At 57.4% G+C, this 14471-nt stretch overlaps 2 protein-coding genes across 2 annotated transcripts; both read right to left on the reverse strand.

The window, feature by feature from the left end:
* Positions 1-228: 228 nt before the first annotated feature.
* Positions 229-3540, reverse strand: LOC308045452 (APC membrane recruitment protein 1-like; the record flags this gene model as incomplete). The annotated part of the gene is made up of 1 exon (XM_080352738.1): positions 229-3540. The coding sequence occupies one exon, from the start codon at positions 3538-3540 to the stop codon at positions 229-231; it is 3312 nt and encodes a 1103-aa protein (XP_080208864.1).
* Positions 3541-6618: 3078 nt separating this feature from the next.
* On the reverse strand, positions 6619-10291 carry ASB12 (ankyrin repeat and SOCS box containing 12; the record flags this gene model as incomplete). Its single annotated transcript, XM_080352666.1, has 3 exons — positions 10219-10291; positions 7758-8604; positions 6619-6752 (listed from the first exon to the last, which is right to left on the reverse strand). Exons 2-3 carry the CDS (start codon positions 8545-8547, stop codon positions 6619-6621), a joined length of 924 nt encoding a protein of 307 aa, XP_080208792.1. The 5' UTR covers positions 8548-8604; positions 10219-10291.
* Between the last annotated feature and the right edge of the window lie 4180 nt (positions 10292-14471).

Raw genomic sequence — 14471 nt, forward strand, 5'->3', positions numbered from 1 at the left:
GCAGCGACTCGCACTGAAAACCAGAAAGTGCCGCAGCATTAACGTGTGGATCCCGAGGTGGCTCCGAACCCCCCTGCACCCGCAGCAGCGAGATCCTGTACCAGAGCTGCAGGAGGAGCTCACCCTGATCAGCCCAGCTCCAAACTCAGCTCACTCACCAGCCGCTCCCTCATCTCTATGTTCTCCCTCCCTGCCCTTTGCAGCCCTTTTCACACCAACCCCGAGCGGCTACTTGGCTTCGGTGACGCTCAGGGCCGCGCTCCAGCAGCCGGCGGGCAGCGCGGGGCCGGCTCTGCCTTTCAGGGTCTCTCCGCAGCGCTCCGGGCTGTTCCCGGCGTCGGAGCCGCCGCTGGGGTGCTGGGGCATCCCCTGGGCGATGCCCACGGGTCGGCACTTGGCGCGTTTCTCCGGGGACAAAGCGAAGCCAAAGCTGGGGGGCAGCTCGGGCTCTGGCTCTCCCCGGGCGGACACGCGGGGCAGCTTTTTGGCGGTGACTTCTCCGTGGGACCTGCAGGAACCGGCCGCCTCCCGGGCCGGCCTCGTGTCGCTCTGCAGAGGCAAAGTGCAGGGCCTGGGCCGGTGCCGGCTCAGCTCCGGCTCTCGGGGCCGCGCGGCCGGAGTCTCTCCGGCGACGCTCCGGGAAGGGGACAGAAGAAGGGACGCGGTGCCCGGCTGCTCCGACGGCTCCCAGGCCCTTTCCCCCGCGGCGGCCTGAGTGAAACCCCAGGGCTCCATTTCCCCGGCAGCCGCGTCGGTGTCGAGCTGGAGCTGCTGCCAGCCCGGCCAGCCTAGCCCGCCCTCGGGAGCCGCCAGCTCGCCCTCCTCCTGGCTCCTGCTCCTCCTGGCTCCGCCGGCCTCCTGTTTGCCACCCTCCGGCTTCCACCAGAGCCGGCACGGCCCAGGGCCGCCCTTGGCAACCTGCGGGTCGGCCAGCTCGAGCTCCAGGCTCTCCGTGTCCAGCGAGCGGCTCCTCCGGCCCACGGAGAGCGGTGCCGGCAGCGAGGGGCTCAGCCCGTGCAGGCGCAGGTGCCGGGGCAGGCTGGCCACCCCCCAGGGGCAGCTCTGCAAGGAGCCCGGGGGGTACCCCGGGGACATTCTCTCGTCACATTCGGCCAACGACTCTTGCTGTCCGTAGCCGTCGTCAAAGTCCTCTGCGATGTCCTCGCCGGCATTCATCTCGGGATGCCGCTCGCACTCCCCTTCTCCTTCCTGCTCCACGTCCACCACGTCGAAGGTGACCATGGTGGGGAGGGCAGGCAGGTTCTGGGTGAAGGAAGAGCCGGAGCTGGAGCTCCCCAGGCTTTCCGAGAGGCTGGAGAAGAGGGTCCCGCTGCTGTTGAACTGCACCAGCGCCTGCGAGAAGCTCACGGTGTGCTCGAGCTCGTGCTCGCTGCCCACCGGGGGTTGGGGGCTGCTGGCCCCCGCTCCACCGCCGCGCTCCAGCTCTGCCCGTCTGTAGCCGGGGAACATCCCCGCTTTGGCTGGGGCTACCGAGCGCCCGAACACCCCACAGTCTGGGTCTAAATCAAACCCCCGGTTGTTCTTTGGGAGCTGAGTAAGGCAACTTCCTTGGGCTTTTTGGCTGTTGTAACAGTTCTCTGGACACAGAGTCCCTGGGAAATCCCTCCACTCGGGATTTTCAGCTCTGGCCACCGCAACCCCGCTGGCCACAGCCCTGCTTGGGGCGTGCGAGGCCGCCTGCTCGCTACCAAGGCCGCTCTGATTCTTGCCACCCGAGCCGGCAGCTCTAGTTTTACATTCAAGGCGCTGCTGCTCCCGGGGACGCTTCTCCTTGCCGGGAACATCCAGCCGTTTCAAGAGCGGCTCCCGCTGCAGCTCCCAGAACAGCAGCTCTTTCTGAATGGCCGCCAGCCGCTCTTCCTCCGTCTCCATCAGCCCTCGCTTCTGCTCCATCAGCTGCATCAGGCTCTGCTCAGCAGGGAGGCACAAGTCCAAGAAGTAGCTGAAGAGTCCCGGCTGTGGGACTTTGCCCTCAAACAGGGATTCCTCCCCGTGACAGGGACTCAGCAGCGCGTCAAACTCATAAAGGGCATCCCCGCTGTAACTGTCTCTGGGCAGACGCTCCTTCTTGATCTCCCCGAGCCCGTCTCCAGCTTCGTCCTCCAGCCCCGGCGTGGTGGAGTCGTAATAACCCTCGTCGCTGTTGGGGGCGGACTCTTGCTGCTCGCTCTGCGGCGTCAGGAGCTCAACGCTGTCCATCGCGTCCCCCATGTAGGGCTGGGCCTGCGCCTCGCGCGAGGCCCGTGTCTCCAGACTGCTGCTGGACACCTGGGCCCCGTAGCTCCTGTCCCCCGCTGCGCTGCGGGGCCATACCTGCTGCAGGTACTCCTCCTCCGCCTCCTCGGGCACGGCCATCTCCTCCCCACCGCCCTGGTAGGTGACCAGGCAGGAGCCGCGTTTAGCGGCGTCTCTGCCGCGCTCCACAGAGATGCTGCTCTCGGCGATGTCGGGCTCGGCGATGTCGTCTCCACAGCCCGTCAGGGAGTCGAAGCTCTTCAGGGACGCGGCGTCTCCTAAGATGAGGCTCAGCAGGTCCCCGGAGTGCAGGCAGGGAGCGTCCATGTCCATGGAGTCTGGGTGAGAGGCCAGCAGCACATCACCACGGTCAAACTCTGCGCAGACACCGGCGCCAGCCTCTGATTTCGTAACCAGAACGTCCCTGCTCCCCGGCGTCACCACCACGTCGCCCTCAGAGCCGCCGTCAGCAGCCGGGACACAGCCGGGCTCGGCAGCCTCGGCGCAGCCGGCAGCGTTGCCCCCCGAGCTCCCCGGGCCGGCCGCGCCAAGGGGGACGGGTCCCAGCGCCCGGCCCTGCGCGGCCCCTCGGCTCTCCCCTCCCGCACCGGGAGCTTTGCCGGCCTCCTCCGAACCCCTGCTGCACTCGGGCGCCTCGGCTTTCTCACACTCGGCAACCTTGCTCTTCCGGTGACGCCGGATGCTGTTCAAAAACCCTTTCAGGCCTTTCTTGGGTCTGGCAAAGGAGGACTTGTCCCCGTTGGGCTTTTTCTCGCAGCCCTCGGCACTCCCGCCTGGAGAGCTGTCCCAAGGGCCAAGATCAACCCTGGCGCTGGTGTCGAGGGCCAGGTGAGCGCTTTGGGAGCTCGGCAAAGGGCAGGGACGCGAGTCCCCGCTCCCCTCCGAAGGGCTCTCCAGCTGCGCCCCGTCGCAGGCAGCACCGCTGAGCCCGTCGTGGGTCTGACATTTGCTGAGGCCTTTTTTCGAGGCCACTTTCCCCTGGCCTTTGCTTCTGCCTCCAAAGAAACTGGGCAGCGTGCAGATGCTCCTCTTCCCTCCAAACAGTTTGAAAGCCGTTTTCTTCAGCTTGCCGGGGGGCGGCTGAGGCTGCTGCGGCTCCGCAGCCACCACGGAGCCATCGCCCCGCTCGGGCAGCCGGTCCCCGGTCTCCTCCCGCCGCTGCTCCCGTCCTTCCCGCTGCCCGCAGACCAGCGACTGCGACCCGCTCCGGGCGGGCTCCTCCGCGCAGCCCGTTTCCATGGCAGCGGGGCGGTTTGGGTGCATCTAGCTAGAAACGATGACTTTGGTAGCGGAGTCCACTTCTGGGTGCAGCGCTTGAAGCATCACAGCTGATCTAAAGCAAAGAGAAAGGGACAGAGGTGAGAAGATGGCAGCAGACGGTGCAGAGACAGAGGCGCAGAACTTTGTGAACAGCTGGAACTGGAGCTACAAAAGCCTCTGACAGCCACCTGGATCTTCCAGTCTTTAAAGCCGTGCACAAAACCTCGTGATGTTTAAATGTACCCGTGTGCAAGTGCAGGAAAACCAGGCGTCTCCATTGCGCAGCATCCCCACTGCCCCAGGACAGGCAGCGCTGACCCCTGAGCCACCCGCTCCAGCCCCTTCGCCTTCCCGGCCTTTTTGCCAGCGGGGAGGTCGGGTTCGGTCACCGGGCGCCTCTGAGCGGGGACACACGGGCTGCTCCGTCCACCTGCCCCTTCACATCAGCAGCTGGGGCACAGCTGGCGGGGAAACCTCCTGCCCACCCCCAGCCCAGCTGCTCCAGCTCTGCCCAGGTGCCCCAGATGCCTCCAGAGCCTCCCTGGAGCCTCTGCAGAGCTCACAGAACCCTGAACGTCCCCAGCTGGGACCCACAAGGCCCATCGAGCGCAGCTCCTGTCCCGCCAGCACAGCCCCAAGTTCTCTCCAGTCTGAGGGCCGGGTCCACATGCTGCTCGAACACCGAGAGCTGGTCAGACGGGCTGAAGGACAAACCACTCGCGGTGTGTGCACAGGGCTGGGCAGAAAGCAGAGGGAACGGGACAGAAACACCATTTCAACAGCTCCATTGGAAAATCCTTTCGCTCGGGCTCCACGTCAGCCCCGGCCCCAGCACACGCTGCTGGACCGCTCGGCTGCTCAGAGGCGCTCAGGACATCAACCGCTGTCAGTAAATCACGAAAAGGGGATTTGTAGAACAAAACACGCGAGGCCGCAGGAAAAGGTGCCGTTCGTTTCCCCGCGCCCGGTGTCCCGGGCCGGCCGGGGCCGATCTCGGGGTTCGGCCGGTTTGGGCCCCGCAGACGGGCCGAGCGGGCCGGGCCGGGGCAGGAGGGGCCGGGACCCCCCGGAGGCTCCATCGCCCGGACGCTCCCGAGCGGGGCCCAGCGGGGCCGGAGCTCGGACCGACCCCCGCCCCTCCCGCCGTTCGCCGCTCCCCGCCGGGCTCGCCCGGCTCCGGAGAAGCCGCCGCGGCCCCGCAGCGCTCCCGGCCGGCCGGGCGGGGGAAGGCCGGGCCGCGGCCGAAACCCGGGGAGAGCGGCGCCGCCGCCCCGGCCGGCAGCACAGGCGGGGCCGGGCCCGCTCGCCGGCCGCAGGGCAGCCGCCCCCGGCCCCGCTTCCCCGGCGCCCGCTCCCCAGCCCTTACCGGCTGCGCGGGGCGGCGGTTCCGGAGGCGGCGGGAGCAGGTCCGGCCCGGCCCGCCCGGGCCAGCCCAGGAACGGGCGAGTGGCCGCGGGGGCAGCGGGTCCGCCCGGCGCGCGGGAGGGGCGGGGCCGAGGGGCGGAGTCTCCGGGGCGGGGCGGGGCTCTGGCGTCACGCGGGGGTGTGACGCGGGGCGGGGCCACGGGTGACCGCGGGACATGGAGCGCGTGACGCTGCGGGGGGGAAGAGGACACGCGGGGTGACCGGACGGGCCGGGGCTCTGGGTGCGGTGACGGTTCCCGCCCGAGCTCTGCAGGGTGAAGTCACCGCGTTCCCAGCAGCGGGCCGGCAGAGACACCTGCAGAACCGTGCTGGGGACACAGCGCACCCACCCTGCTGCGCCCTTCTTCCTGCCTTTAACCCACCTCCCCCGCTGCTTCGGGTTGGTGGGACACGAGCGACACCCAACAGATCTCCCGGCCCCCACTCTCTGCAGAGTTGTTCCCAACACTGTCCAGGCTCATCCGAAGCCCTAATGTTCACAGAATCCCAGAATCCCAGAATGTGAGGGGTTGGAAGGGACCTGGAAAGCTCGTCCAGTGCAATCCCCCCATGGAGCAGGAACAGCCAGATGAGGTTACACAGGAAGGTGTCCAGGCGGGTTGGAATGTCTGCAGAGAAGGAGACTCCACAACCTCCCTGGGCAGCCTGGGCCAGGCTCTGCCACCCTCACCATCAAGAAGTTTCTTCTCAAATTTAAGCGGAACCTCCTGTGTTCCAGTTTGCACCCATTGCCCCTTGTCCTGTCACTGGTTGTCACCGAGAAGAGCCTGGCTCCATCCTCCTGACACTCCCCCTTTCCATATTGATCCCCATGGATGAGTCACCCCTCAGTGTCCTCTTGTCCAGCTCCAGAGCCCCAGCTCCCTCAGCCTTTCCTCACACGGGAGATGCTCCACTCCCTTCAGCATCTTGGTGGCTGCGCTGGACTCTCTCCAGCAGTTCCCTGTCCTGCTGGAACTGAGGGGCCTTCCCTCAGGAGATGCCCCCACAGCCCAATCAATATAGGCTGATTAATAGACACCACAACATTTGAAACAAGCCTATAAATAATGTAAAAAGGTGCCTACATTTTGCAAAGAGCAATTCTCAAAGCCACTCACCTCTGCCCCAAAAGCACTCATGTTTGAGATGCGATTAGGGCAGGGTGATCTCAGCTGGGGGGAACATGTTGTGCTGCATCCCAAAAGTGGTCCAGAGCACCAGTGGGAGGTGTGCGCTGAGGTCCTGAGGGGCAGCTCCGATTAAAGGATATTTCACCAAACAGTAAACAATAGTTTAATAAGAATAGCAGCAACAGTTTTAATTAAAAAACAAAACAGAACAAACTCATCTCCCTCTGCCCTCCACACTTTTTCCCACCCCATTCTCAAACCAGTAGCAATTAAAGGTATAATATCTTCCAGTGAAGAGGGTTTAAAGCCAAACTCAGCTAAATCAGATCCTGCTCTGCCATCACACTGACATGGAGCAGGAGCTGAGCTCTCCTGTTTTCTCCCCGGCTTCCCTTACCCTTTTGCACAGGCATCGCTTTTTGGAGACACTTCATAAGCAAAAATTACTCTGCAACCACAAATTCACGGCAGTCTCCCGCTGCACAGGTGTCAGAGCAGCTTTCAGTTCGGGTGCTCGGCACGCGTCCGGGGCAGGGGGCTCTCGTCAGGGCTGGTGCCGCAGGTAGTTCACCAGCGCCATGGGGATCGCCAGCTCGCCGAGGGCGTGCGGGTGGCCAGTCTGCTTCAGGAGACGTCTCATCGCCAGCCTGGACTGAGACATCAAGGACTTGGGATGAGCTGTGTAAAGAGGGAGAGGAAAAATGAGACAGTCGCCTCCAGACACACAACCCCACTGCTCTCCAACCCAGGCCTCGTCCTAAGCGAAGGGACATGGATAGACCGAAACTGAATATCTTTGCTAGGGCTGTTTGCGCTGTGTTCAAACACAAGTTTTGCAGGATGTGTTTCACCGGAGCTGGGTGTACAGAGATAAGATCTTCCACCATCATACAGAAATAAGTGCAGTTTACCTGGACATAAATAGCACAGGAGAGGCAAAGCTGGGCAGCAGAAAAGAGAGGACTGGAGACAAGCAGCCTTTAACTAAAAAGATTTATATTAAGGAGAAAAAACAGGCTGTGGAAACCCCCACGTGCTCCAGACCAGCACTGACGACCCTCAGTGGAATCATCTCCTTTAGCAAGCATTTAGAAATACTCATGAGAAGCAGATGCTGCAGTGAGCCTGAGGGGGAAGATAACCCCATAAATGCGGGTAGTGGTCACACCGATTCACACCTCAGACCCACACCAAGGCCTCCTGCCTCCTGCTTCAGCCAGCAGCGGAAATTTTGGACATTCGGTAGATATTTATTAGAAACAAGCCCTCCGGTGGCAGTGTCCCCCAAATCCCAGCAACTTGTTTTAGGAGCTTCCTGCAGCAGCATGGATACCCAGCCATCAGATTCAATCACCAGTGGTGAACCTATGCTCTATAAACTTCTAGTGTCCTTCTCTTGCTGTGTTCAGTATTGTAGTCTCGGGTTTGGGGCGTGAACACAGCAATCACTGAGAGACAGGGAGGAATGAAAGTTCAGAGCAAAACAGTGATAATACTCAAGAGTGTAAGACTGGAGAGAACCATGAGCTCAAGTGATGCTGCAAGGTGAGTCAAAGCTTATGGGAAATCCTGGGTGGGGCTACTGAGAAAGAGACGAAAAATAAGAGGAATCTGAAGGAATTTGCACCTAGATGGGCAAAATGAGTGCTGGTTTCCAGCCCTGGGGCTACACGTGCAGATTACCTCTCGCCTGCAGCAGCAGCTCCAGGCCCTCGCTGTGGGGTGCCATCTTGTCTACCGTGATATCGGGCAAATGGACGTTGGCTCCAAAGTCAATGAGCAGCTCAATGAACTTACTCCTGCAGCCGTGCCTCAGGCAGGTTTCCAGCAGAGTCTTGGGCTCCTTGATCTGGGCGATCACCCTCTCCTCAGTGCAGTTATAGTCTGGATCGGCGCCATAAAGCAGCAGCAGCTTGAAGCACTCCAGATGCCCGTACACGGCGGCGAGGTAGAGGGGACCAGAACACGCCGCCGAGTTGGCAGCCCACTCGGGCAGCCTCGCTCGAACGTTGGTTTCCGCACCGTGGTCCAGGAGCTGCCGCAGGATGTCCACGTCCCCGTCCCTCGCGGCGATGAGCAGCGGCGAGCAGTTGTTGTAGATGCTGCCGGCGGGGCTGGCTCCCGCCTCCAGCAGGACCTTCACGCATTCCCGGTGCCCGTTGCTGACCGCCATGAAGAGCGGGGTCTGAGCCTTCACGTCCAGGCTGTCCACCTCTGCCCCATGGGCCAGGAGGACCTCCACGCTCTTAACATGGCCCTTGGTGGCAGCCAGGCGCAACGGGGTGCTGGGCACCCCCCAGCCGCTCCTGTGGTTGATGAACTTCTTGTACCTGTCTTGGGACAAGAGCTGATCTAGGGTTCGGTAGTCATCCTCCAGTACTGCTCGGTTCAGCTCCTCACTTTCTCCATTGTCTTCTTCATCTTCTCTGGGCTGGAGCATGGAGAACATTTTAGTTATATCCATCAGGCTCATTTTTCTTTGCTCTTTCTCCCACGTACTGCTTTCATCATAAATGGTAAAACCAGAGATCTACGGGACAACAAAACCAACGCCACCAAAATGTTAGAACCAGCTCCCTGACACCAACACCACCTTTTTAATTTTGTTAATTTCTTTTTTGGTACACAATTAAGGAAGTTTGTTTTTTTTTAAAAAAAAAGACAAATAATGTTGGATTATGATGCTTCTGACATGCTTATTGCCCTGTCAGCACAGGTGAGGAAATCCATGCTGGTGAAGGGCTAAGGCAGAGTTTGTTGCTGTCACACATACATGGGGTACTGCCCCTTAAAATGTTGTGATCAAGAATACGCTGAGATAATTAAATCTGGTGTTCAAATGCTGCATGGGGTAGCTCACAGGCTTTAGCTTTAAAACTCTTCAATGCTGTACTTCTAGCCCTGAGGGGGTGAAGGGTGTGATACTCATGGGATACTCCTGGGTGGCCACAGGCACCCCACTGGTAGAGGAGACCACCCATTTTCCCAAACCCCTCAGGATTCACCCCATCCATCTGCCGAGCAAAGAGCACGTTGGAAAACAGCAGGACTCGAGCCTGCTCCGTATCGGCCAAGGCTTGGAAGCCTCACCAGCACCTGCACTTCCAAAGCTTTTGGGATCTACGGAAAACTCGGAGGAGTTTTAATCTAGGAGCTGGCAGCATTGCAAGGATTTTATACCCTGCCTCTTTTTAAAGGGATTGGATTTCAAACCAGAAGATGAAGTGAATGTGAAGGCAGCTGGTTTGATTAAAGACTTTCAGCCTCACCCTTCCCAAAGTAACATCAGTGTTTGAGTTAGCAAACCCTCTTCTCTCCTGCCTGTTTGAGCGCGAGGACCATGGCTGCAAGAAGGATCTGTGATTTTTATAGCAGGAGGTAGGGGTTGGTGGGGGGAAGGCGAGGGGATGCTGAGCTGATCATGCCGGAGCTGGGACCAGTCCCCAACACGTTTGCCAGGTGCTTGGTGCAGGATCTGGCCTCACGGTGGCCAAGCAGCAGCAGGGATGAGGAATGTGACGCCTCGGCCGGCACCTGAGCAGCTGGAAACGCCGCCCGCCCCGAGGGCCGAGGAATTCCTCACCATCTCGGATTTCCTCAGGAGAGGCAGCCACGGCTCAGCTCGGTCTCCCCAGGCGGCTCCTCTGATCCTCCCTTGGAGGAGGCGAGAAGCTGCACTGAGCAATTAGCCTCTTTCTGCAAACGAGCCTGGCAGTAACGAGGTGGTCACAGGAGGCTCGTCACCCATCGCATGCAGAGAGACGTGCGAATTTGGAGGAATCCCCACGCACGACCGGCTCCACAGCTCGGTCAGCTAAAGCGAGTTTGATGGCAGCGAGCGACAGCAAAGCTCTGCTGCGCTTCCACCTGTCACACTAACCCGGACAAATTATATAGAAATATGTGAAACTATAGTATTACTGTTATTCACTAGACAAGCTGATAATGAGCTCTGGAGCTTCTGAAACCCCTCACCCGTGTGGCTCATGAGGTGGGGTTTATTTTGCAGATTGGATTCAAAAAGAACCACAGTTATATTCCCAATGGAAATAATCTGGGAAAGTAAAAAACTAGCTGTAACATTTCCTGAACACACAAATAAGCATCTCCAAAGGGACATTACTTCGACAGCGTAAGCACTCACGTGGGGAGCTCAGAGAGGTTCCTCAACCAGAAGAGCCCAAATCAGATTTGTCACTTCTTGAGCTGAAGAAAGTTGCCCGTGCACCTGCAGAGCCCCAAAACAGAGGTTACGACTGGAGCTAAAGGTGGCGGAGAACAGACCCGCACTTTTACAGCTGGTTACCAAGCCATCTCCAATTGCCAAACGCAACCTGCTGCCGCCTTACCTTTGGGAGGCAGGTGATGCTCACAGCAGGCTGAGCGAGACAGCGGCGGTTCTGTGGTGGGTTCTCCCTCGCTTTGAACCAAAATCAGGAGGAAAGGCAGAGACGTGGCTGTGGCGGGGCTGGCGGCCGCTCTGTGCGCACACGGCAGGCTGTCGCGCTCACAGCTGAAATGCCACTGCAGGGGACAGCCCAGGGCGCTGGGGCTAATTTTAGCCCCTGGAGGGTTTTATCTTACCACTTCCATTCTTGGAAAGTTCCCCCTGGGTAAATATAGAGAGGGGCAGCGTGGTGGGGGGAGGATGGGACAGGTGCTGGAGGCTGCTGGACCCGTCTGAAGAGACGCAAAGCGTTTGCTTCACCGTTTCCTTGCAGAAATCGCAGGGAGTGGGGCAGTTTGAGTCCCCGGCCGGGGCAGCATGTTCCCCGCTGCAGCACCGACCTCCGCCTTGTTCTGGGTGCTGCTGCTCGCCCAAATGATTTCCCTCTTCCCCCTGCTCCCCAAAGCCTCCTCCACTTTCAGAGCAATACAAATGACCATCTGCAGCATCCAGAGCTGCTTGTTAAGCACGAGAAGGACAAAAGACACCGCAGACGGTCCAGATTTCTGACCCGAGCTGCTCCGTAGGCTTCCTCTCCGCTACACCCGCCGGGACAAACTTCTTTGGTGTTATAAAAGTAAGCACCACATCGCAAGGCAGAAAACTTCACAGGGGCAAACAAAACAAGCAGGGAGCAGTGTCTGGGCTGTCTTATCAACAGCTGTCAGCTGGTAAGTGCAACCGTATTTTATCCAGTTCCCTTTAAAGCTTTTCCAAACTTTTTGGTGGTAGAGCAGGCACAGCCCGACAGTTTGAGGCGGCGCTATCAGCGGTACTAGATAACAAGAGGGAACCAAGTTATCCTGCAGGAAAACCTCCACTGATGAAAGAAGTGAAATCAGGGGGCTCTGCAAAACATGGATGATGTTCTTACCGTCACCACCACACTCACCGTTTGTGGTCACACTGTGGAAAGCGTGGGGAGCAGGACAATGTTCAGTGTTGGTAGGTTTTAGACTTTTGGCTCCCTCATAGTCTCACTCTCTGTAAATTCACTCAAACCAGGTTGTTGCTTTAAAAAAAAAATCAATTTCCTGAAGTCAACGCTCTGAATGGAATTATCTAGTAGGAGAAACGTGGGTAAACATCAGAGCAAAAGTGGGGAGTTCAGAGCTGATTCAGTGCCAAGAGACTGCAACCCCAATGGGGATGCTGTGGTTGGAAAAGCCAAGTCTGGCTGGAAACCCCCTCAAAATGCAGAAATGAAAGCAGCAATTAAAAAGACGGTGTATTATAATGGCAAGAAACAAGGGGGGATGCAGACAACAAAATGAATACACATTAGAAAATATGAAATGTAGGAAACTGTAATGGAACTTCGAGATGAAAGGAAAATCCTTGAATGGAAAATTTAATGATAAACTGTGTATTGTTTTGTTGTTGCTGCTGCTGTTTGGTTGTTAACCAAGAAAAGAAATCTTAGAAATAAGACCAGCTCATTGGTAAGGAACGGAGACTAAACCAAATACTAATGAAGGACAAAGCACAAAGTACTTGGTGATAAATCCCCCCCAGCTGGAAGAAAGCAAACGGACAGGCTCATCATGGTCCCCTGACAGCCAGAGGTGCATTAAATAGCATCCTGCGCAAATATTGAAGCCTGCAGGTTCAGATGAACGCCAAGAGGGAGCCCAAGGAGAGGCGACTGATAAATCTGACCCATTTTGGACAAGCTTCCCAGCTCCTCAGACCCCGGGGAGCAACGAGGGGCCGGGGAAGCTTCACCTGCTCCGGGCACGAGCCGCTGCCTGACCTGACGTGCTCCAGCTTCTTTATCAGCTGCCTGTTAACTGGAGAAGCATTAACAGGCAGGAGGATATTTAATGCCAATCAAGAAGGTTCTCGGGGAAGGTAAATCCTGCCCAACAAAGTTGCTTCCATTAAAGAGATTATAGTTATTAATGCAGCTGGAAGGAGGTAAAGAGCTTTCTGATTTAATGCCACTAAGCATTCTGCTTTCAAAGTTTAGCGCTAAACAGTACCAAATAAATAATTTTGCAGGGATTAAGGGTTCACTAGCAGTCCTCAAGGTCAGAAACACACAGTTATTGCACAGGGCTGCTTCTGCCTCCTGCCTTTGAACTACACATCACTGTCAAGCCGCAGCAAAGCCTTTCAATGGGGACAGTCACCGTGACAGTCAAAACATCTGCTCACGGTTTTCCAGCACTTACACCTGCCCGTTCCACTGGCACCTTCTCAGCACCCAGCTTGGAGGTGGCTCCAGCAGCAACATGACTCAGATATTGACTATGAGAGGACACGAACTCCTGCGACCACCCTCTGCCCCCCTACCCGCACAGCAACAGCTCCCAGGGCCCCTTCTGAGGCACTTCACACCTTAATCATAGAATTGTTTTGGTTGGAAGAGACCATCATTGAGTCCAGCCATAACCTAACTCTGGCACTGACCCATGTCCTGAGAACCTCATCTCTATCTGTCCAACCCTCCAGAGATGGTGACTCCAGCACTGCCCTGGGCAGCCTGTTCCAATGCCCCACAGCCCTTTGGGGAAGAAATTGTTCCAAGATCCAACCTCAACCTCCCCGGCACAACTTGAGGCCGTTTCCTCTGCTCCTGGCGCTTGTTCCTGGGGAGCAGAGCCCGACCCCCCTGGCTCCAAGCTCCTTTCAGGCAGTTCAGAGATCAGAAGGTCTCCCCTCAGCTCCTGTTCTCCAGCTGAACCCCCCAAGTCTCTCAGCCGCTCCCATCACGCTTGTGCTCCAGCCCCTCACCAGCTCTATTCCCTTCTCTCAACTTGCTCAGCACCTCAAGGGCTTTATTGGTGTGCAGAGCCCAAAACTGACCCCAGGATTCGAGGTAATGGGTGCATTAACATCAAAATATGTAGTTGGAACAGAAGGAGGAATCCAGCAACTGTTTCCTTCTCCTCCACGAGCTGTGAATCCTTCAGGGATTTCAGCAGCACTGAAGCCCCAGGAGCTGGACAGCACAGCAAGGTGGGTCCCGGCTTCACCGCCGTCCAGGAGCCCCTTTCCTTTCCATGCAAGGATGCGCCGGCACCAGCAGCTGTAAACAGCTGTGAGAAGATGATCATGAAGGACCTGAAACTCAGAACCCAAAGCCAGCACGTGTCTGCCCTTCATCATGTCAGTTATTTGCACAACACCGCTGGTTCACATAAATCCGCCTGTTGGTCCTGGTGTGCTCCAGGGCTGGCAACACTTGGAAGCTATTCCTGGAGGAACTAGGGGGTCTTCTCTGCTTTTATTTTACAATAGTAAAATGTGCTTTGAGGAGGAAGTAAAACCCTATTAACCAGCTCTGAGCCAGGCCAGCCCCAAAAGCCTCTTTGCCCTGAGATCACAAACCACATATTCAATAAATTAAGGGTTTTTTTGATTATTCAAAGTATCAGGCAATAAGAGGAGGCGTGGGAGAACCATGCTCTTAAAGGATTCTCCAAAAGCAGGAAGGCAGCAACAACACCCTTTCAGAAACAGAATTTCTGATCTGTGTGAATTGCTTTTTCAAGCCCCACATGCCCTGAATCACTGTGCAACACAGAATCCTTGCTTTCAAAATGTTACCCGTCATCCAAAAAACCAAACCAAAACCCAACTAACACCACAAAACCAGGAAAAAGTATCAAGTTATAAAACGCTGTATGAAGTGACATATAAATAAGATAAAAAAGAACTGGACGAGATTTCCTTAAATGGCAAACGGAGTCTCTGCATCTTTACCCTCTCCTTAGTTTTCCCTTTGACAGGTGAGATCTGTGAAAGTCTCTGCGGTGCTTAACGTGCAGATCCAAACGTGGGGTTTTTGCAAGGGGGCTTGAATGTGTGTTTTTATGGGTTCCCCTCCCACAGCTGAGAAGGCTCCAAGATCTGTTCAGCCTGGAGAAGAGAAGCTGAGAGGGGATGTTATTTCTGCTGATAAATATCTCAAGGGTAGACGGCAAGAGGATGGACCAGATTCCTTT

The sequence above is a fragment of the Nesoenas mayeri genome, assembly GCF_963082525.1.
Source record: "Nesoenas mayeri genome assembly, chromosome: 13".
NCBI lineage: Eukaryota > Metazoa > Chordata > Aves > Columbiformes > Columbidae > Nesoenas > Nesoenas mayeri.